At 40.9% G+C, this 23,046-nt stretch overlaps 1 protein-coding gene across 1 annotated transcript in view; it reads right to left on the minus strand.

Moving 5' to 3' along the window:
• LOC126248856 (ATP-dependent DNA helicase Q5-like) overlaps positions 1-23,046 on the minus strand; it is a 253,160-nt gene that overhangs the window by 188,898 nt on the left and 41,216 nt on the right. Inside the window, exon 2 of the mRNA XM_049950287.1 lies at positions 6,958-7,082. Coding sequence (XP_049806244.1) covers positions 6,958-7,082 — 125 coding nt within the window. The remainder of the gene's footprint in view (positions 1-6,957; positions 7,083-23,046) is intronic.

The raw sequence follows: 23,046 nt of genomic DNA on the forward strand, positions 1-23,046 counted from the left end.
ATGAGATATTACTGGGGAAAAGACCTAATGTTAATCATTTGAAGTTGTATGCGAGTAGAGTTTTTGTAAGAGAACCTGAGCAACTGAGGAAGTCAAAATGGGATAGGAAAGCCGATTTGGGGGTTTTAATGGGTTATTGTGAAGTAGGCTACAGAGTGCTAATAAATAATAAGATAGTTGTTGCTCGACATGTGGACATTGTTGAAAGTGGTGTTAAATGTATTGGGTTTAAAGATTATGATTCAGTAAGTGAATATTCTAGTGATTCTGAACACGAAAGTATAGAAAATGAAACTGAACTAATAGAAAAACAGAAGGAAATTGAGAAAAATGAAAAGCTTTCTGATAATCATGAACCAGAGAAAGTACTTGAGTTGGGGAGATCATCTAGAGAAAGAAAATCAAAAATATTAAATGATTATGTTTACAGAAATTTTATTTATGTAAACTTTTGCAGTGCAAATAGTCCGGAAAGCTTTGAGGAGGCGATTAACAGCGCCGAATCAAATTATTGGGAAAAAGCGATGAATAAGGAAATTGATTGTTTTCAACAAAAACAAAACATGGGAATTAGTAGATAAAACAGTTGATAAAGAAGCCATTGATGTAAAGTGGGTTTTCACAAAGAAATCAGAAAGTGTTTACAAAGCAAGATTAGTTGTCAGGGGGTTTCAACAAAAAGAAGTCATTGAGGATATTTATTCTCCAGTAACCAATATGCAAACATTAAAGATTTTGTTGTCATACTGTTGTCAAGAAGGTTTGGTTATAGAACAAATGGACGTAGAGACTGCGTTTCTAAATTGTAAAGTTTTATCTGAAGTTTATGTAAAGCAGCCAAGAGGATATGATGATGGTACGGATAGAGTCTGTAAATTGTATAAAGCATTGTATGGTTTGCGAGAAAGCTCACGAGCTTGGTACAATTGTCTTGACGAGTTTTTAAGAAGTTTAGGTTTTAAAAGGAGTAAATATGATTATTGTCTTTATGTATTGCGAGATGGAGATGTCTTGATTTATTTGATTATTTTTGTCGACGATTTGCTCATTTCCTGTGTGAGAAAAGAAAAAATTGTTAAGATTAAGAACTTATTGTCAAATGATTTAATATGAAAGATTTAGGTGAGGTAAAAAGATATCTTGGCATCGATATTAATTATGATTGTGAAACAAGAGTTATGAGTTTGAGTCAAGAAAAATATATTGATTCGTTAGCTGTGAAATATAAAATTGAAGATTCGATCTTGTACAAAACAGCAATGGAAGTAAATTTAAAGTTAGAACCAGCGTATGAAGATTGTAATGATGTTAGATATAGAAACTTGATAGGTGCACTCTTGTAGGTAAGTTCGGGTACTAGACCAGATATTAGCTATAGTGTGAATTACTTGAGCAGATTCCAAAGTTGTTACAGTAGTACTCATTTTAAATATGCTTTGAGAATTTTGAAATATTTATATTTAACTAAAGATTTGAAATTAAACTATTGTAGGAATGAAAGTGCTGAGATATTAGATTGTTTTGTGGATTCAGATTGGGCAGGTGATAGTGTGGATAGAAAGTCAACTTCTGGTTATGTAATTAGATTATTTGGTAATGTTGTATTTTGGAAGTCAAGAAAACAAGCGAGTGTTACAAAGGCTTCAACTTTCGCAGAATATGTAGCATTGTCTGAAGCTGTAAGCGAGGTGAAACTTGTACATGATATTTTAGACATTTTTAATGTTAAATTTGAAAAACCTATTGTCATATATGAAGATAATTCAGGAGCATTAAATATAGTGAAGTTTGGTAATTTTACAAAGAATTCAAAATACATAGAAGTGCATTACCATTTTGTGAATGAGTATTATTTACAGGGACTCATTGATTTTGTTAAAGTAGATTCAAATGAAAATGTTGCAGATATATTCACAAAGTCGTTATGTAAAGAAAAATTCATTAAAATTAGGAATATGTTAAACATCGCGATATAAATGTAAGGAGGTGTGTTGGAATTATGTAATACATTTATATCGGATATGAGAAAGTTCCAGAACATCGTTCTAGAATAAGTTATATCGAGTATGTTCGAGAAGTATCGATTGTGGTGACAGCTATGTTTGTGTATATATGCGTGAGTGATGAGGCGCAATAGATAGTCTTCGTGTGTCTTTTGTAAAGTGAACATATGTATATTTTAATAAAGTATTTTATAAGTAAAAGTGTGAACGTGATTCAAAACAGATACAGCTCTCCATGCCACTCTATCTTGTGCAAGCCTCTTCATCTCTGAAGAACAGCTGCAACTTACACCTTTCTGAATCTACTTACTGTATTCCTCACTTGGTCTCTCTCTTTGATTTTTAACTCCCACACTTCTCTCCAATACCAACATTGTTGTCACAAAATAAACACCATAACTCATAGTAGATAAAGCAAGTGAATCCCTCAATAATTAATAAAAGTTGTTAATATTAATATATTAACTCATGAAATAAAAAATAATGCCCAGTAATAAGATATAACCCCCATGTATACTCAATCTTTAGCTATGAAGTCATTTTTATGGATCAAAGCACAAGATATGAACATCATTTTCAAACTACACAAAAGGGCCTTAAGAATAACCAATAAAAATAGTAATAAGATTCATTATAAATGAATGTTTAAAAGTATAATGGAAAATCAAGGACAAAATATAATTATGTACATGACAATGGGCTACTGTTCATCAAATAGATGAGATGCAAAGCAGTACGCTGTGGCCTCAGTATGACAAGTAACAATCTTTGCTGAACTGATTGCTAACAAGCCTTTCCATGGGATACTGCCTTCTCGAGGTGCCTTACGTGCCAGGCACGGAGGCTTATGAGCTCTAAAGAAGCTGGGGGCTATGCTGTTGGTAGCATAGCTTTCTACCGGGTCACCCAAGCCTGACTGCCTTCAGCGGAGAAGCCAGATGAAGTGTGTCCCACACCATACAGCAGAGGGTGGAGGAGGGGTGAAGGGGGGGGGGGGGGGGGCTCTATAGTCTAGATCATCAACCCCTCTAGGGGAGATAATTCTGAAATGAAAGCCTGGTCCTCCAGGTTGGGGACTGAGAGCAGGGTCAATATCCCTGCCCCATAAAAAGACTATCATCACAAAACATTTAAGAAGGAATGCCAGACTGCCCTTACAAAGGCAGATTGTGTCAAGGAACAGAAACACTGATATACTGGTGCTCAAATTTGGAACATGGAAAGTGTGTACACAGCTACAGGTAGGAGTTATGAATAATAACACGGACTGGATGTTAAGGCACGGAATGGGCGTTGCTGTGCTACAAGAAATCAGTTGGAAGAGAAAGGGTGAGATTCAAAAGCACAAATTCTCCATATTTTTATTTAGGAAAAGATTAAAGACAAGGGTAGCATAAAACTGGGTTTATAGTTCCAAAGAATTGCCTAGATATGTGATCGCTTTCACTCCATATAACAAAAGAATACGTACTCTGTAGGGGGAATGCAAATTTCACAATGTGACCTTCGTGAATGTATATATGCCAACATAAGAATCAGATGAAGACATGGTAGATGATTTCTATGATCAGTTATGAGAGGTTTGAGATAGAATTCCTAGATGTGACTCCAAAATATTCCTTGGTGATTAATGCCAAACTGGGCAAAGAAGAAGCTTTCAGAAGCATGTTTGCTAAGGAAAATCTGCACAATGAAACTAGCAATAATGGTATGATAGTTGCCTAGTTTGCTTCTGCAAACAAATTAAAGGCAGTGTGTGCATGTTTCCCAAGGGAAAATATCTACAAAGGGACCTGAAAAATACCAGGAATAAATGAATCAAACAAAACAGACCATCAATATATTGATATTGAAGAAGTGGGCATATGTTATGCAAAATGTTCACACTTTCTGAGGAGCTAATTCCAATTCTAACAATTATCTAGAAGGAGCCAAAATGTGGTGAAACTTGCTGCTACAGCTGTCAGAGGAAATGCTAACAGAGTAAAGAAATGGAATATAGAACAACCAAAAGATAGGTCTACTGTTCAAGAGTATCAGAACAGATTGAGACAGGAGTTACAAGATGGGGATGACAATATAGACAAAGAATGGAAGTCTTTTAAAAATGACATTTTGACAACAGCACATGAAATACTGAGGGAAATAAGTAGACTTAGAACTGAAGACTGGTATGATGATGACTGTAGACAGGCAGTGGAATAGAAAAAGGAAGCAAGACTGAAGAGCATACAGCAAAATACAAGATAATATCAAGCATTATACACTCAAAGACAGAAAAAAATGAATCACCACGGAGAAGTTTAGTAAATTGGTCACAAACAGATATCACACAGGTATCAACAGAAAATGCAAAACTGTAAACTTTGGCGACTGATGGATAAACGTGTGACACTGCAGCATAATTTCACCTCACAGCTGGCAAGGATAGTAAATAGGGTACATGTGAATACCAAGGCATTAGTCTTTGCAAATTTCATTCTGTGTACTCAGTTGGACAGTAAATATGCCTCACAAACAGGCATTTGAACAATATAAGCAGATGTCAGCATTTGAGAAATGTATAGTTGGGCTCAAAGAAGTTGGTTGGAGTAATCAGTGAATCGCTCGACACTTGTATAGGAGTGATGCCACTACTCAACACTGTTGGCAGGAACGGGTGAACCGTGGCCAAACACAGCATCAAGAAGGAAGTGGTCAACCTAGGAAGATGACAGAATGTGAGGACTGAGCAGTTGTCAGAGAGGCACTCAGAGCTCTGTATTTATCATTTACCATCAATTCTGTGTGCAGCTGGTGCTTCAGTGACCACAAGGACCATTAATAGGCATCTCAAACAACAGGGCTAGTTCCATATGCAAAGACATTCTTGGAGGATGTCAGAGTGGATTTTGGTCTAATAGGTCAACAACAGAGTAGATAGTTGTGAAAAGGCAAATATATGAAAATGCATATGAGTATAATATTGAGCTTTATAACCTCTATGTAGACTCCAAGCAGGCCTACAATAGTCTTGACAGTGCTGAAAAGTTAAATCACTTGCTAGCGCTTGGTATACCATCTAAGTATGTTCCACGTATCTAAGCAACATAAGCTGGTACCAAGGCTGCAGAGTGAGTGGATGATAAAATCAGTAAATCGTTTAGCATTAGTAAAGGAGTCAGACAAGGAGATACCCTCTTTAAAACATGTTTTAATCTGACTCTTCAGGCATTCAAAAGCCTCAAATATCTGGCACATATCTACATGACTGTAGATATGTGCATATGCTGATGATGTAGCAATTATTACTAGGAGAAGAGTTTAACTAGAGAGAAAAATAGGTGAGCTGAAAGAAGCCACACCATCTTGAGGGCTTCTATTGATGAAATGACGACTAAATGCATGAATTTCACCAGAAAGGAAAATAATAACTTGGATAAACTATTGGCAGCTGGTTTTGGGTTTAAACATGTGCAGAACTTTGACTAACTGTGACATAATGTTAACACGATAAGTTTCATGTCAACTGAAAGAAAACAGTGCATCCTAAGTGGTAATAAATGCTTTCACACATTTAGCAATTTTTTGGCCTCTAGATTATGAAATAGACAGCTGAAACTTCAAATTTATGAGGTCATGATCAGGCCAATTGTAGCCTACAGAATTGAAACATGGTCACTAACGAGTATTGATGAGCAGCAGCTCAGGACATTTGAATACAGGGTTCTGCACAAGATTTATGGGGCACTTCAGGATAGCAATGGTTTCTGGAGATCTAGAACAACTGCTGAGCTGGATTACCTCATACAAGGAGCTGACATTGTAAGAATAATAAAAAGAAGGAGAGTAGCCTGACTTGGACGTGTCCTTAGGATGGATAGTGGATGAAAACTAAAAAGGTTTTTGAATGGAGGCCAAGAAGAAGAAGACAGAGAGGAAGGGCACAAAAGTGGTGGATAGATGATGTGAAAATCCCTCAGAGTCAGAGGATGGCAAGGAACTGCACTGGAAAGGGCAGAATGGAGGAAACTTGAAGAGACTAAGAAGTATGTGCAGTTGTAATTTGTAATGCCATGAGTAGTAGTAGAAGAAGAAGAACAGTGGTAACAAGGGATGGGAAGGTGAAAGAACAGTAAAGGAGTGAATATTAAAGATTTTTGATGTAGGATCACATCATATTGTAAAATAACAGTAAACAGATGGAAAACACTTGCATTTCCGCCATGGTAGTGGACTCAGAGGAAGGCCTCTGCAACTGTGGCCCATTCAGTCACAGTTATTTTACAACATAAGATGGTTATACAGCCACAACAGTTTTATGTTAAGTGTCTCTGGCCATGGAAGTCTACACACTTACAGTAAGGGAGTGGTTTAGGAAAGATAGTGCTGGTGTGTGGCATGTAGATATATACAATGGAAGTCGCTGGCATTTTCACATGGAGGGTGTAGGCAGTGTGGGGAGCCCTTTAGCAGGAAGTACAGGGGACTATGGAGGACCCAAAGCAGTAGAAAGAGATAACATAAGATATGTGTGAGCTAGAGCAGAGTGGAAAACAAACAGGAAGATTATGAAATTGGAGTGAGAACAGGAGGGCAGACTGGACTGGGAAAAGGACAGGGTATAAAAGTAGATGGAGAACAGGTTTAGTGAAGATTGAGGTGAGGATAGTTAAGGAAACAAAGGATATGTTGTAGATATGGTTTCCATGTGTACAAAAGCCAGCGTTGGTGGGAGGGATCCCAATTGCAAGGATTTGTGAATCTGCCTCTGAAGACCACATGGAGTAAAACACTATTATGTCAAAGTAAACTTTGGGTTAATGGTTGCTTCACTTTAAATAGTGAGTATGACTAAATACTAGTTAGTGGCAATGACAACAAAGTAAAAACAGTGAATATGACTATATACTAGTAAGTAAACACTATCGTAGAGCAAAGTATTTTCAAAGTTGAAATCTTTGCGATATCTTACCTTAATTAGTGACAGAAGGGGAGCAAAAACAATAGTGATCTTTCCCTTCTGCAATACTGCTGGCATCTGGTAACATAATGACTTCCCTGAGCCAGTGGACATACGGACGAATAAATCAACATTCCCTATGAGTCATAAATTATCGATTAAATACACAGTCCAAATAAATCTAGTAAAAACATAGTTTTCAATTACATACTTTATGCAGATTATTTGTTATAATATTTGAAACAGAAAAATTATCCTTATAATGGCTACATACCAAAAATAACTTTTGGTTAATTAAGACTACAAATCCAAACATTCAGGGTTCAAGCCAGTGTTTTTTTCTGAATCTTAACTTAAATTTTACATCTGTTCATGCTTGATATAAGTGCAAAATGCCTAACTATTTGGACTCCACAATCAAATGTATGACCTTTGACAGCAGTCCGCCCCTGGTAGCTGAGTGGTCAGTGCAACGGAATGTCATACTTAACAGCCCGGGTACAATTCCCGGCTTGGTCGGAGATTTTCTCCACTCAGGGACTGGACGTTGTGTTGTCCTTATCATCATCATTTCGTCCCCATCGATATGCAAGTCGCCGAACTGGTGTCAACTCAAAAAACTTGCACCTGGAGAATGGTCTACCCGATGGGAGGCCCTAGCCACATGGCATTTCCATTTACCTTCTACAACAGACCTGTTAATTCAATTCATAGGTTGGCAAAGGCAAACAATTTGACATGACAAATAGCTTCTGTGATATATAGAAAATATCATGTAGGTATCCACTCCCCTCAAGTTTATTAATTATAAAATTTTAGAAGTAGAAAAGCCACTACAGTGGTTACTAAGTTTGCAAATGGAAAGTCAGTTGTATAACAGACAAATGTGAAAATAATCAATTCAAAAGAATACACTGATTTCTTCATTTCTCAGTTTGTGCAACATCGACATTTACTGATTTGTCTCTTTCTGTGATGTGCTCACTTCCATTTGTAGCATACTGTCTACCAAGCCATGAAGTTACTTTCTACCGGGTAATTACTGATAATAAAACTCTGAAATTTAAATGTTGGGTGGTTCTAGCTCAGTGAGAATCTGCTTTAATCTCAAACAATTTCAACATGAGTTATGATTAGAAAGCAAATAATTCACATTGTTGGTTGTTGTTGCTAGTATTATGGCACTCACACCTAGAGCTATAATGGCATTGTCAGTAAGGAATTATATATTTTAAAATAAGATAAACAAAGTTTTAAAGACTAAAAACAAAATGGAAACTTCTCAACTAAATTTCCCATCTATACAAACCCTCTCCCCATTCCCCACGAACTCTGAAATTCATTACAACCATACTGTCAAATTCAACTCTCATGTGGTATAACGTGTGTATTGCAAACACTGCACTGATGATTCTAGATTAAACAGATGGGTATGTGGCTAGGATAGTTTGATGTGTAGAAGAGATTCACAGTGGTTCATTAGCCATATTCAAAGGATGTTATAAAAGTAAAGAGAGCTTCACCACAAATTTAAATTATGCCAGAGCCTTACTGACAAACAAAAGAAAAGATCACTGCAAGGAGAACAATGCAAGAAATTTTCAATGAACTTTAAAAGTAAAATTTTTACCACCTTACTGAAAAGAAATCCTATGGAACTTGTACTGTCACCTGGTTAACAACACTTGATCTTCTGGAGTACTGAGCCATCTATGAGATTGGTTTAAGGCCTTCCTGGCGCATGGAACTCAGCATGTCATTTTTAACCCTTAACTACTATCGTCCGTCTCTCAGACCGCTACTAATTTTTGTGTCGAGATATTTCTTACACCCCTGCAAAGCCAAATGGACTCTTCCATATACCTTCCTATTGGCTGTCAAGCTACACGTGCCAGCATTCTTGCATTGTTGCTGCTCTTTGTTTCGTAATTATTTGCCTTGAGAGGTCTCACAGACGTACCATAGTGTTTGCGTGCCGTGTTTTTTATTGCATGCTACTGTTTCTCCATGGCAGGGAAAGCTGGGCCTTCTGTGCAACATGTGTTATGTGAGACAGATGTCTTCACTTGCAAGATGAGCCTCAGACACCGAAAGAAGAATTCGAAAATCGAAAAACCTGCACCTTTTGCCCTCCTCGTCTGAAGAGGAAAACAAGGTATCCATGTCAGCAGCGTGGTGTTCCAATTTGCTTGGAGTGTTCCAGGAAGGTCTGCGTGAAGTTTTTTCAGGTGGGAATTGACTAAAGTATGATTCAGTGGCACATGAGAACAAGTATTTAGTTTTTACTTGCAATTTTAGAAGTAAAATGGTGGCAAAGTTTCTCCATTCATAGACTGATGGACTGAAATATTCACTCTACATTGCAAAGTGAGTCGTAAACTGAAAGCTGACTTCGCACACAATTTATCGTAAGTCATGTCGGATTTTTCCATGTAGTTATATTGCCAATTTGTAATATAACCCATCTGATGAAAATCTATGTGTGAGTAGAGAGCTAACTATTTGCTGTTATTTTCGTAACTCATAAAATAAAAATATACTCCAGATTTCTCTTTGTTTTAATTGTCGAAGTGTTTAAAATACGGCAGTGTTTAAAAAAAATCAAATTTCTACAAAAGCCACCTCTAAGAAGTGTAATGAATGACTGAAAGTCAAGAAACTATATATATTCAGCAAAATTCTGGTTTAATATATAAAACAGAAAAATGCGGTCTGTGATACCCCTCCATAGTAATTGTGTTCCTGTGAATGACCATAGTAGTTAAGGGTTAACAGGGAGAAGCTATCAGATATGGAACTACACCTCATTCAAAATGGAGGAGTACAATGTTGTCAGCTACATGCAAATAGATGTGGCAACAACAGTTAAGCAGCTCTATATTGACACATTCACATTCTGCCCATAAATATGCACTACTGAGTTTACTTTGCAGGATCACAATAGCCTTATCACTACAAGGAACATCCTTATGTAGATAAGCTGACATCACTTGTCTGCTATTTATATATCTCAATGAATATGGTCCACAAAAAAGTTGTGCATTCTTTACGGAAGGCACGCTCAATTGGATTTTAATCATTCATGTACATGAAACATCTAATCACATTAAAATAATATGAACTGCTTCAAGTGCTTACCACTCACAGTATCATGCATAGTCCATCATATTTGTGCAGATAGTGAAATGAGAATTGTGGAAATAGGCATCACGCAGCCAAAATGTTTAACACATCTATACCTGCTAACACATCAAATACATGAATTTGTGATAGTGAGTAAATGCCAGTCCATTCAGAGTCAATCCATTCATAGACACTGTCATTATCTATTATGTGATCTATAGCAGAATCACTCTAATTACCACTGAATAAAATGATGTCTCCTATATTATTTTTATACTCATTTCAGTTATCCAAGCTACTTTAAAGACTTTTTGATGTGTGTCATACACCATTACCCCACTTCTCTGGAGTTACTTGTGCAAATTCTTGCACTAGCAACTTCTGAATCTCTGCAACAGTAAAGTTTTTATTATTTGTTGCAACATAATGATTAATTTGTGTGCATATTACATCAATGGCTTTAAAATGGCAGTGATATGGTTGAAGTCAGACAACCCTGAGACTATATTCTTTTGCTAAGAAATCATCAACATATTGGAGAAACTGCAGCTTGTTTTGTCTCCAACTTCACACGAGTTATGCCTTCTGCACATTATCCTGAAGATACACATGATGACATATTAACCAATCAACAATGTCACAATTTTTATTGAAAATCAATAGAGCTCTCTCTTTCATAACAGTATCATATGGAGCATTATCCATAACAACTACAGATGTCCCTGTTTTCCTTTACGTCTACATGAGGAGACAGTTTGGTAGATTTAGTATCCCCGCCAGTGGATATCGGGAAGCATATGAGCTGGCATAGGTATTGCAATTTTGACAGAAAGCTTGCATGAGGCACTGCATGGCTGGAGCCAGGTGTTTGTCCATCTGCTGCAATTGGCCTGGCCTGACAGTTCTTATGCAGTTATCAACTGCCTCAGGCTTGGCCTTTCTCTCATACCATGATCTGTTTTATGTGAGCTTACTTACCCCATAGCTTGCATCAGTCACATTGTGTCTGTCCTGTGCTCATCATCAGGGCACTAGCACTGCCACCAACATGTCCCAATTCCCACTCCCTACCATAATCATGATACAATGTGGACAACACCAGGAGGAAAAGACATGAGAAAAGGGGAAACAAAATTGCATAAAAGACCAGACAAAATGTAGAGAGAAAGCATGGAGAACCTGACTCGCGTAGAGGCAAGGCCAAGGCCCCCATAACCAATGCCAATTGAGGGACTCAATTTCAAGAGTAGCTTAACAAAATATGGAACATGGATCACCATGAGCAGAGGAGTGCACACCCCCAGCCATACGATCAGTAAGTTCATTACCTCGGACACCTGCATTACCTAAGATACCTAACATGGTCAAGAAACCAAAAGAAATCAACTGAACAATCAGCATTGCCAAGATCAGCGAGAAGGTTGTGGGTAGCACAGAGCAGGGGGTGGCGGGAAAAAAAATGAGCGATACCCTGAAGGCCACTCACTGCCTGCTCTTCTGCAGTAAACACCCCAAATGTGGCAGGCAAGAGATGATGTTCCATGCCAACAGAAGACATGAAGGCATAACCACATGATCAGTGGATTTAGAGCCATCGGTGTAAAAAACAATGGCATCCTGAAACTCTGGTTCGAGCATTTGGAACAAAGAACAGAACACCACTGGAGCAATGGAGGCTTTTGGAGCCCGGAAGAAATCCACCCGAATCCGGGCCCAACGAAGTAACTAAGGAGCAATGGTTGGCAGAGAATGTGAGGAAAAGTCAAGGAGGGATGATGGAAATCAGAGTGGAGAGAACTGAGGTGGGCCCAACCAGCAAAACGGACCCATGGGTGAGCAGCAGACAGGTGACAATCTAAAGTCACAAAATGAACAGAATAGGAGGGGTGAGCAGGGGAAAAGCAGGTAGTGATGGTATAGGAAACCAGGAGCTTGGACTTCTGAAATGAAAGGGGAAGGATCCTAGCATCAACCAGAAGACTGTCGATAGGGCTACTGTGAAAGGCACTTGTGGCTAAATGGATACCACAATGGTGACACGGGGACAAGAAGAGCAGCCTGGAAGGGGCAGCTGATCCATAAACTTGACGACCATAGTCAAGACAAGATAGGACTAATGCCCGGTAAAGGCAGAGAAGGGTTGAAAGATCTGCACCCCATGAGGTGTTGGCAAAGAAGTGAAAGGTACTGAGTTTATGAAAATAGCCACGTTTAGAAGAGGATATGGGGCAGCCACATAAGTTTGTTATCAAAACGAACATCCAAGAAATGAAACTGGGGGACCATGGTGAGGTGATAGGCATTACAGGTCTGGATCAGGATGGAGCATAGTGCACCAACAGAAATGCACTACCCTTGACATAATGATGATGATGATGAGGTCCCATACACCGAGGAGCATAGGGAATGATGCAGGAGACCCACACCACTGACTAGGCAAGGTCCTAGTGGAGGTGGTTTGCCATTGTCCTTCTCTGACCCTAAAGGTAATGAATGATGATGATGAAGACAACACAACAACACCCAGTCATCTCGAGGCAGGGAAAATCCCTGACCCCACTGGGAATCGAACCCGGGACCCCATGCACGGGAAGTGAGAAAGCTACTGTAGACCACGAGCTGCGGACATAAGGGAAGAAAATTGAAAACCATCAGATGGCACCCTGGGGCTGTTGTTCCACAGACACCACCGAGTGGGAGCTAGCCCAAATACAGAAATCATCCACATACAGAGCAGGAGTGACCAATGGTCTGGCAGAGGCCACAAGTCCATTAACAGTGATGACACAAAGGGCACTTAATATGGAGTCCTGTGAACTGCCATTCTCTTGTGTCTACAGAGAGCTGAGGATCGTGTCAACCTGAACTCTGAATGACCAGTGGGACAGGCACTGGCAAACAAAAATCAGGAGGGGGACCCAAAGATCTCACACATGGAACATAAGGAAGACATGATGGTGCCAAGCTGTGTCATACACCTTACAGAGGCCCTCAAAGGGCCAACCCGGTTCCAACCAAAAGTACGGAACACACAAAGGGTTGGTGAATGAGTACCAGTAAAATGAGATTCCTGGAGAATGGCATAAGCTGCTGAGTAGAAGGCAATCAGGGATTCCAACTCTGGGAGGTGACGGTAATATCCTTTACAGTTAAATTGAATAAGCACAAAGTTGGTATCCAAACAGGAGCCAATATTCCACCATGTCACCACCCATCACCAATAAGGACAGGGTGCCATCCATAAATAAGGGGCCACACTCAGGCTTCAAAGGGTTCAAATGGCTCTGAGCACTATGGGACTCAACTGCTGAGGTCATTAGTCCCCTAGAACTTAGAACTAGTTAAACCTAACTAACCTAAGGACAACACAAACATCCATGCCCGAGGTAGGATTCAAACCTGTGACCGTAGCGGTCTTGCAGTTCCAGACTGCAGCGCCTTTAACAGCACGGCCACTTCGGCCAGCGTTTCAAAGGGGGAGACAGCACCTCTGGGGGCAGTGGGATGGGGCAGGTGGGGGGTGACACTGTCTTAGGACTTATGTTTCTTTTTCTTCTCTTTCCTAGGCCGAGAGAGCAGGGCACAGAGGGAGAGCAGGCTTCTGCAAGATCAGGAACTGAAAGGGAGCCGGCAACATTGAGATGCACAGACTGCGGGCCCATGGCCAAGTTGTGGTGGCAGGCCTCTGGCCTGAGAAACACCTGGTGGAGGGGTCCCAGGAGTGAGCTCCAGCATTGGCGGGCACTCAAGATGGGGGACATTTCTTCAACCGGAGAGAGGGGGTGACACCTGGTGAGGAGGACATGGGAACCATACGGGACGAGGAGAGGAAGGGAGGGGGGGGGATGGGACTGGGGTAAGAAAGAGGGAGGATCGGGAAAGGATGTAACAGAGGCAAAGGTAGAAGTCATTGACACAGGATGAAGTTGTGAAGAGCCTCAGTGTAAGATAAACAGTCAAGAAACTTATACTCCTATATCTTCTTTTCCCTTTTATAAACAACACAATCTGGTGAGTGTGGAGAGTGACAGTCATGACAATTAACACACATGGGTGGCTGAACACAGGGGTTCCCCTCATGAAGTGGGTATCAACATTCACTGTATAGATGGACTGCCGTACAGCGAAAGACATGTGCCCAAAACACTAGCACCAAAAACACTTCATGTGAGGTGGGAGATATGACTTCATGTCACAGAGATAACAAATAACCTTGAACTTCTTTGGGAGGGTATCCCCTAAAAGTCAGAATAACGGCACTGGTGTCAGTGTGATTGTCCTTACGACCTTTCTCAACACACCAAACAAAATGAATGCCCCATTGTTCCAGATTGGCCTGGAGTTCCTCATCAAATTGAAGCATGAGGTCCCTATGAATGATGACTTCCTGAACGATATTCAAAGATTGGTGAGGTGTAATGGACACCTGTACATCACCAAATGATCACAATCTCAAAGAGCTGCAAACTAGGTAGCAGAAGAAGTTTTGATCATCAATGAACCCAACTGCATCTTACTGAGAGACTCCATTTTGCCAAACTTGTGTTCAATATTTTCCACAAAAAATAACGGCTTTGTGGCAGCAAATGTGTCTGCATCCATGCTAGTATAGAGCGGGTAATGGAGAAAGTGTTTCAACCCAAGCCTAGCCCTCCTGCCAGGGTACAGCCAGGGAAGGGAAGGCCATAGGATTGTAAGAAGCAGCATTCAATGATCCATTACCAGCCAAAGAGATGGCCATAGAAGCACGGCCAGTTTTTTGGAGCTTAATACATGTCATATGCAAAGCATCCATCCTGATATTACCCACTCAGATCAGGGGCTCTCCCAAAGGGTGCCACACAGCCACCAGTCTGGCATGGCGGCTGTTGCTGGGAGTTCCGATTCTCCAGAATGACAAGCAACCACTCCTAGGTATCCCATGGGGAGGAAACAGTTCAGGTATTAGAAGTGTGATCCCTGTGTTGTCAGGAGGCTCGGCCAGATGAGTACATAAGAGCCCCACCATACAGACTGACTGCACATGCTGTTGACCTTGTGGGGTGGATAAGGGGCTAGATGCTGGGGAGGGAGTTCTTCCTCCAATGGCTCACACTATGGAGAGAAAATTTAGAAGTGGAAATCAAACCCCAAAGGAGACCAAAATGCTAAAAAAAAAAGGATGAAAAAGAAAAGGCAAGGGGAACAAAACTGTAAGGAATACAGGAAACCAGGTGGATAGCCAGTTCGACATAAGTGAGGACACCAAGTGAGAGGAAGGAGGGTGCAGAGGGGACAGTGGGCACACACACAGACTCATGAAAGGACCGTGAGGCCCCTGGGGAGGGGGGTTTTATAGTAAGCACTGTATTTCTTTGAGGGGGCAATTCACCATCTCTGCACATTATAAGAATGGGGAATGGCAACTTGTATTGATAATGGTTAATTCACCATTGGTGCACAATATTTTTGGGTTAGAAGCCTTTTGCGTTTTTGGTTTGCAGATAGTTGGAAAAGCACAATTAGTGTCTGATGTGGCCCCCTTTCAAAACTTGGACTCTTTATTACAGGAGTATGACCAGCTGTGTTCTTTGGAATTTTGTCTGCACCAGGAATTATTTGGACATTATTTGGTGCAGTTGATTCAGGAAATTTCCTGTTGTGTAAACTACCTCAATTACATACAGGTCAAGAGGTGCATGCAAGAGGAGAGTTTACAACATTTGCAGTTGGTTTTCCAACACCCTCTGGTAAATGGCCTTCATTGCAAATTGGAAAAATTAAGCGTTCTTTCCCAAAGGGACATGTACTTAGGAAAGTCACCCTCAAACTGCTATCACACAAGAAACTGAAGGATTTCCAGTCATTTTTGGGCTACATTTCTTATAATGCTGAGTTCATTTCCCAGGCCACACACATTTGCCATCCTCTGAACCATCTTCACCACAAGGGTGTCAAATTCATGTGGCTTGTGGACTGTCAATGGGCTTTCCAGTCCCTCAAGCAGTGTCTGTGCTCCACTCTGCTTACAGCAGGTGTATTCCAGTATAGCACTGGTGCAGTTCTGTTAGATTGGAACCCAGTTGGCATGGAGCAGCCCATCACTCATGCATTGAAGACGCTTTCTGCAGCACAACATAACTACTCTCAGATGTAAAAGGAGGCATTGGTTATCATTTTTGGCATTAAAAATTTCATATTCTTTGTGTGGAGCAAAGTTCCCACTCATTACCAACCACAAACCCCTGGTTCCCTTATTCAGTCCTTGCTCTGAGCTGCTGGATTGGACTGCCCACCAGATGCAGATGTGGGCTGCCTTTCTTATAATGCGTTCATTTTCCAGGCCGCACACATTTGCCATCCTCTGAACCGTCTTCACCAAAAGGGTGTCAAATTCGTGTGGTTTGTGGACTGTCAATGACTTTCCAGTCCCTCAAGCAGTGTCTGTGCTCCACTCTGCTATAACATTCATTACTGGTCTGCTGTCCAGCATGCTAATGCAGATGCGCTATCACAGTTGGCAACAGGACACAATCAAGAGTTGGCTCTAGTTTCCGCATTGGATGATACCTTGTACCATGCAGTAGATATTTCTGGATTTTCATTTGACACCACAGGAGATAACGGTCACCACAGCTGCTGATCCACTTTTCTGGAAAACTGTTTCTGCAGCCCAGATGGGAGGCTCCCAATTGCAGCAGTGTGGTCATCAACTGCTGTCCCCTATGCACTCTCCTGCATCCGACAGTCGATTGTGGAATAGGGCAGGGGGTGCGATAGCTCCTGAGATTACTTTTTCGGAGCCCATGGAATCTGTTGTCTGTCTTCTGTGTGCTTAGTTACTCCATCACTCACACTGGTCACATTGTTTGATCTATGCTCATCTCTATGCAGTGTTTGGACTCTCTGCTCCTGTCTAGATATCCACAAGTCAAGTCTTGTTACTTCTTCATGGGATGAGCTCCATGGGCTTGTAGGTGAGCCACCATCAGATAGCACAGTAATACTTTGTTTCATGATGTATTTATTAACTAATCTGTCAACAGTTGCAGTACATATGTTTGGTGACTAGTTTTGAACAAACTGGTTCATTTTCAAGCCGTACCTAATATTTTGTGCCAACAGGGATGGTATTATGGAGCTGTCACATCTGTGCAAATACAAAAGTAGGAAAACAGAAGAAGTTTCAGTATGTAGGACACAAATTCTTCTGTCCTTTTCCACAGGCGCAGTAGTATTTCCATGAATACTATCATGTGTCAGTACTTCACTGACATAATGACTGGTGTTGATTCACGTTTCATGCAACCAAACAATGTTGTCAAACGGTACTACTGTATCCGGGCCCCGGCCGGAGTGGCCGAACGGTTCTAGGCGCTACAGTCTGGAGCCGAGTGACCGCTACGGTCGCAGGTTCGAATACTGCCTCGGGCATGGATGTCTGTGATGTACTTAGGTTAGTTAGGTTTAAGTAGTTCTAAGTTCTAGGGGACTGATGACATCAGAAGTTAAGTCCCATAGTGCTCAGAGCCATTTGAGCCATTTGTATCCGGGCCGTACCAAGTTGTCAACAGTGAGAGTTCTGTCTGAAGAGCTAAACCAGTCACAATCCAACAAAAGCCAGAATGTCAACATAACATGTAATGTGACAAGAGAGCAAACCAAGAAAGAGAATACCCCTGAACACGCAAATGTCAAAGTGTGGCAGAATATCCACAGGTCAGGCTTCTAAGCTAACAAAAACATAGGTGATGTGAGCGACCACCTTAACTCCTTGCCTTGGTAACCAGAGGCTGTCTCCAATACACATGGCACAAGTGTGCCTTGCTTGCTGGCTGCCAGCACCATTGGTTCTGCATCCTCCATTGCAGTGGCATTATTGGCATTCACAGGTACCAAATCCCTCCCCCCTTTAAAGATCATGAAGGACAAAAGGCCGAGGTCTACATCTCAAATGCCTAAGAATGTGAGAGAGAAGTACCGGAAGCCCAGTCAGTGGTTCTATTTGGACATCAGTATCCTCAGATGTAGCTGCCAGAGCCGTGGGCAGCTCAGAATACGACAATTCTTCTTTGTTGAGTTCAATGGACTGCTGGGGTGGCATCGGAGGGAGTGGCTCAACCTCCACTGATTGCTCCATCTGCACTGTGGAGGGTGAATGCCAATGTGACCTTAAGTAATAATCATATTGCAGTCACATGTCTTATATGCTGAGGGGAAATGCTGACACTGCTCGTACAGGTTGAAAGCCCTAGAGTTGGCTCCTAAGGTGATGGTAGGCTATGCTCACGTCATGGGCATAATTTGTTCCCGGGTCTTGTGCATTTATTGTATCCCACCATGACCTCAAAAAATTGCCGACCCCTGTGCTGGTCTATCACCCCTTCTGGTCACCCCAATTAACACACAAATTTGTGGACCCAAACCAAAACACCCTTCTGGAAATATGGGCCAACACACCCTTCCAGAAAAGCGCATAACACATGACTGCCTGTCTTGAAGTACAGGGTACAAGAGACCTAATAATGTATGTCTATGCAGGTGCTACTATGTACTGTGCCCATTTACCAGCCTGGTGCAGTATGTGGCCAAGAAGTATGAAAGAGCTCCTTCTACTGGCATAGTCTACACCACCTGCTTCATTTGGATCTTAAACATCCTGACCATCCTCTCCAAGATTAAACAATGATACCAGCAGTTTACGATCAATGACCAAGTGAAATTTGGAGCTATACAGGAAAGCATGAAATTTTCTTAACACCATAGACTATGGCTAGTGCCTCTTTCTCTATCTTGGAGTAATTCTTTTGGGTGGGCAAGAGGGCCTTAAGATGTGAAAGCAAGTGGTTGTTCTTATCCATCTGGATTTCTATGGGACAGTACGACTCCAATCCCATACTGTGATGCACCAGCACCCAGTATTAACGGTTTTTTTTTTTTTTTTTTAAATCAAAGATAGCAATGCAAGGAGTAGTGCATAAACAATGTTTTGGCTGCAAAAAAGCTTGCTGACAAGTGTCTGAGCAAACAAATTGCACATATTTCTTATGAAGCTGATTGAGAGGTTGTGAGACTTTGGTACGAATTTGGATCTTAAACATCCTGACCATCCTCTCCAAGATTAAACAATGATACCAGCAGTTTACGATCAATGACCAAGTGAAATTTGGAGCTATACAGGAAAGCATGAAATGTATGTCTATGCAGGTGCTACTATGTACTGTGCCCATTTACCAGGCTGGTGCAGTATGTGGCCAAGAAGTATGAAAGAGCTCCTTCTACTGGCATAGTCTACACCACCTGCTTCATTTGGATCTTAAACATCCTGACCATTATTGTATCCCACCATGACCTCAAAAAATTGCCGACCCCTGTGCTGGTCTATCACCCCTTCTGGTCACCCCAATTAACACACAAATTTGTGGACCCAAACCAAAACACCCTTCTGGAAACCCTGTGGATGCATGTAAATCATGTGTTCAGTTTGTCCAGGAACAATTGCAGCTTCTTCAAGTTCTGAGGGATGTACAATTTACTGATTGCTGCAATGTGGTCATCAAGTGGTTTAAGTGCTCTCATCACTTAAGACATGCCTTAAATACTTGACACTGGATGCAAAAAACATAAACTTTTCCAACTTACAACACAGACCACAGTCCTCCAGTATCTAAGAGACTGCCTTTAGGTTTTGCAAATCTTCTTCCCTAGTGGCAACTGTGACAGTTAAATCATCCACATAAGTTGCACACTTCCGGATATGGTGAACCCTCTGCTCAATAAAATCCTGAAAAATTCCAGGAGCTGACATAACACCAAAAAGTAACCTGGTAAACTTGTAGAGGCCGAAAAGCACATCAATGACAATTAACTGCTGTGACACAGCATTGACAGGCAACCGCAGATAGGTGCCTCACAAATTAAGCTTTGAAAAATAATGTCCAGCAGCCAACCTCACCAATAACTCCTCAGTGCAAGGGACTGGATTAACTTCCACCTCACTCTGGCCGTTAATTTTGCATTTAAAACCATCACAAAACTGAAGTGCCCCAATTGGGATTTTTAACCACTAATGGTGTTACCCACTGGTTCAATTGTACAAGTAAAATAAACCGTAATTCCTGTAGTCTGTCTAATTCAGCTGTTAAAGCTCTCACATTAACTGGCAAACGGATAGCAAGGCGAAACTTAGGTGTTGCAGATGGCTTAAACTGAATGTGGGGCAGAGAAGCTCTTGCTTTACCCAATGTTGGCTCAAACAGTTGTTTATGGGACTGTAAAAGTGACTCAAGGAATGATGGGAAACACCAAATTAATGTGAGCAACAACTTGGAAATCAAATGCTTTAAAAGGGTTGAACCCAAAAATATCGGACACCAAGGCAGAATCAACTACTAATAATGTTACTTGGCGCTCCACATTCTTACATTTTTCTGCCACAACCAGATGACCCCTCAAATAAATCAACTGGTGACTACAGGAAACCGCTGTTTTGGTAACTCCTTGTAATGGAGGGCTACCCAGCTCACAACGCATAGCCAAATTGATTAATGAGACTGTATCCCCAGTATCGAGCTGAAACTCAATGGAGCTCATCAAAATAGACAACTGCAGTACAAACTTATGAGCTGTTTGGCAGATATGTGAGTTTGGCACAGAAAGCATGTTAATAGACAACTCATCAACATTGGGAATGAGGACACTGCATTGCATGACAGCAGCAATGTGGCCCCTGTGGATGCATGTAAATCATACTTTATTTAAATGTGGACATTTCCGCTGCTTATGCTAGGTGTGGCAACCAGAGAAAATCCTACTATCTAAGGAACTACCTGATGCTCAGGAAAGACAGCCATTACTGTCTGCTGTATCATACCAGGAAGTGTGACCACCGCTACTGCACCTTTTGCATGAAAGCCGGTCAAACAGCAGGGAAAACTGGTTCCTGGTATCTACCTTATTAAGTGTCTTAAGACTGCTTTTTAAAAAGTAAGTGTGAACCGGGCACATCAAAACTACGGTCCACTTCTGCTACATTGCACTCATCAACAAAGGTTTCCTGGGCCACCAAAGACTCACGCACAAGATGGCGCCGATAGAGAAAGTACATGTAGGTTCAGCTCCCAGTTACGAAGATAAAAGTAATAGTAATTGTAAATTGTGTATCAGAAAAGTTCGTAAAGGAATTCAGTGTAGAACCTGCAAGTACTGGTTTCATGAAAATTGCTGCAAGATCAACTTAAAACTCGTAACTGATGACTATTTGTGGACCTGTGAGCCGTGCATTGCAGCCGCGTGTGAAAGTAAATTTTCAAACATTATCAAAAATAAGGACGAAATAATCAGAATGCTACAAACCGATATTGAAGTGCTAGAAGTGAAATACGCTGTCCTCCAAGACCGATATACAGCTCTACAAAACAGTAGTGCTTCGACAGTGTGTGTAGATCGGTGTTATGTACGTCGTGAAAACGTAACCATCGACGACGCCACATTTATATACAAGAAAGGAAACCCACAAGTGAATAAAGAAGCCTCAACAGTGGACAAAGTTCAGTGCTTGATAAACAGTGATAATTCAAATAACAAAAACAGTGCATCTAAAATTGTAGTAAACGGCAACACGTGTACACAGAACACGCGTGGTTGCGTAAGAAAAAGTTCCGATCGCGTACCTAAACAAACACAACGGAAAAATAATGTAAAAATATTTGGAGACAGTCATGCTCGCAATATTTCGACATGCATGTCGAACTCTGCTCAAGATGGTTCGTGTATATCAGCAATTGTTAAACCAGGAGCAAAATTCGTGAATGTGGTAGAAGACATACACACAGAATGTGCTAAATTCACAGAAAAAAACTGTGTTGCGATAATCGCAGGAGCAAACGATGTTTATTGCAACGAGGCCAGCACTTCCATTAAAAAGCTACTCGTATTGCTGCAGTTATTACAGCATACAAACATAATACTAACAACTGTGCCCACGAGATATGACCTGGCAGACTGGTCTTGTGTGAACAGAGAAATTCGCCTAACGAATAGTAAACTGAAACACTTTTGCACTAAGTTTACGAATGTGACACTACTCGATACAGACAGGTATGAGAGACACTGCTTCACAAAGCATGGACTACATCTAAATCAATTTGGCAAAAATAAACTAGCAGCAGACATTGGAAAAGCTTTTCATGAAATAATAGGCCTAAACAATAACGATCATGAAAGCAGACCAGTCATAGCCCTAACTAACGAGGGAAACTAGTGAGCTGGGCCAACTCTAGCAGGATTTGGTCCAATAACAAAAATCTGCAACAAGTAATTAATACACAAACGAAAGTTCACTCAAACAGCAATACAATTAAAGACAAACAAAAGTTAACAGTGTTTCATCAGAACATAAGAGGCCTATACTGCAAGCTGGATCAGTTCACAGCAAATATAGAAGACACAAAAGGTATAAACAGTGCCCACATTCTGTGTCTAACAGAACACCACATCACTGCTGGTATTGAAGTGGTCCCTATTCCTAACTATGTTTTGGCAACGTCTTATTGCAGGAACTATATGGACAAAGGAGGAGTAGCTGTATATGTAAAAAACAATGTCTTGTTCACGGCAATAGATGTACAAAGATTCTGCTTTGAGCTACATTTTGAAGTATGTGCTATAGAGGTGCCAGACACTGTCTCCAGATTAACAGCTGTGGCAGTTTACAGGGCACCATCTGGTAATTTTAAAGTGTTTGTTAAACAATTAGATACTCTTTTGTTGTACTTAAGTAGAAAAAATAGGGGCATGGTAGTTGTTGGGAATTTTAACATAGATTTCTTGGTTAATTCTCCCTGCAAGGTGGAGTTTGAAAATCTCATGTGCACGTATAACCTTGTTCCCGTGGTTAGCTCGCCCACCAGAACCACAACCTCTTCCAGTACTCTCATTGATAACGTTTTTGTTGATCAGAGTAAAGTCAACCATATTAATATTGAAATGGTTATAAAT

The sequence above is a fragment of the Schistocerca nitens genome, chromosome 3 (genome assembly GCF_023898315.1).
Source record: "Schistocerca nitens isolate TAMUIC-IGC-003100 chromosome 3, iqSchNite1.1, whole genome shotgun sequence".
Classification (NCBI taxonomy): domain Eukaryota; kingdom Metazoa; phylum Arthropoda; class Insecta; order Orthoptera; family Acrididae; genus Schistocerca; species Schistocerca nitens.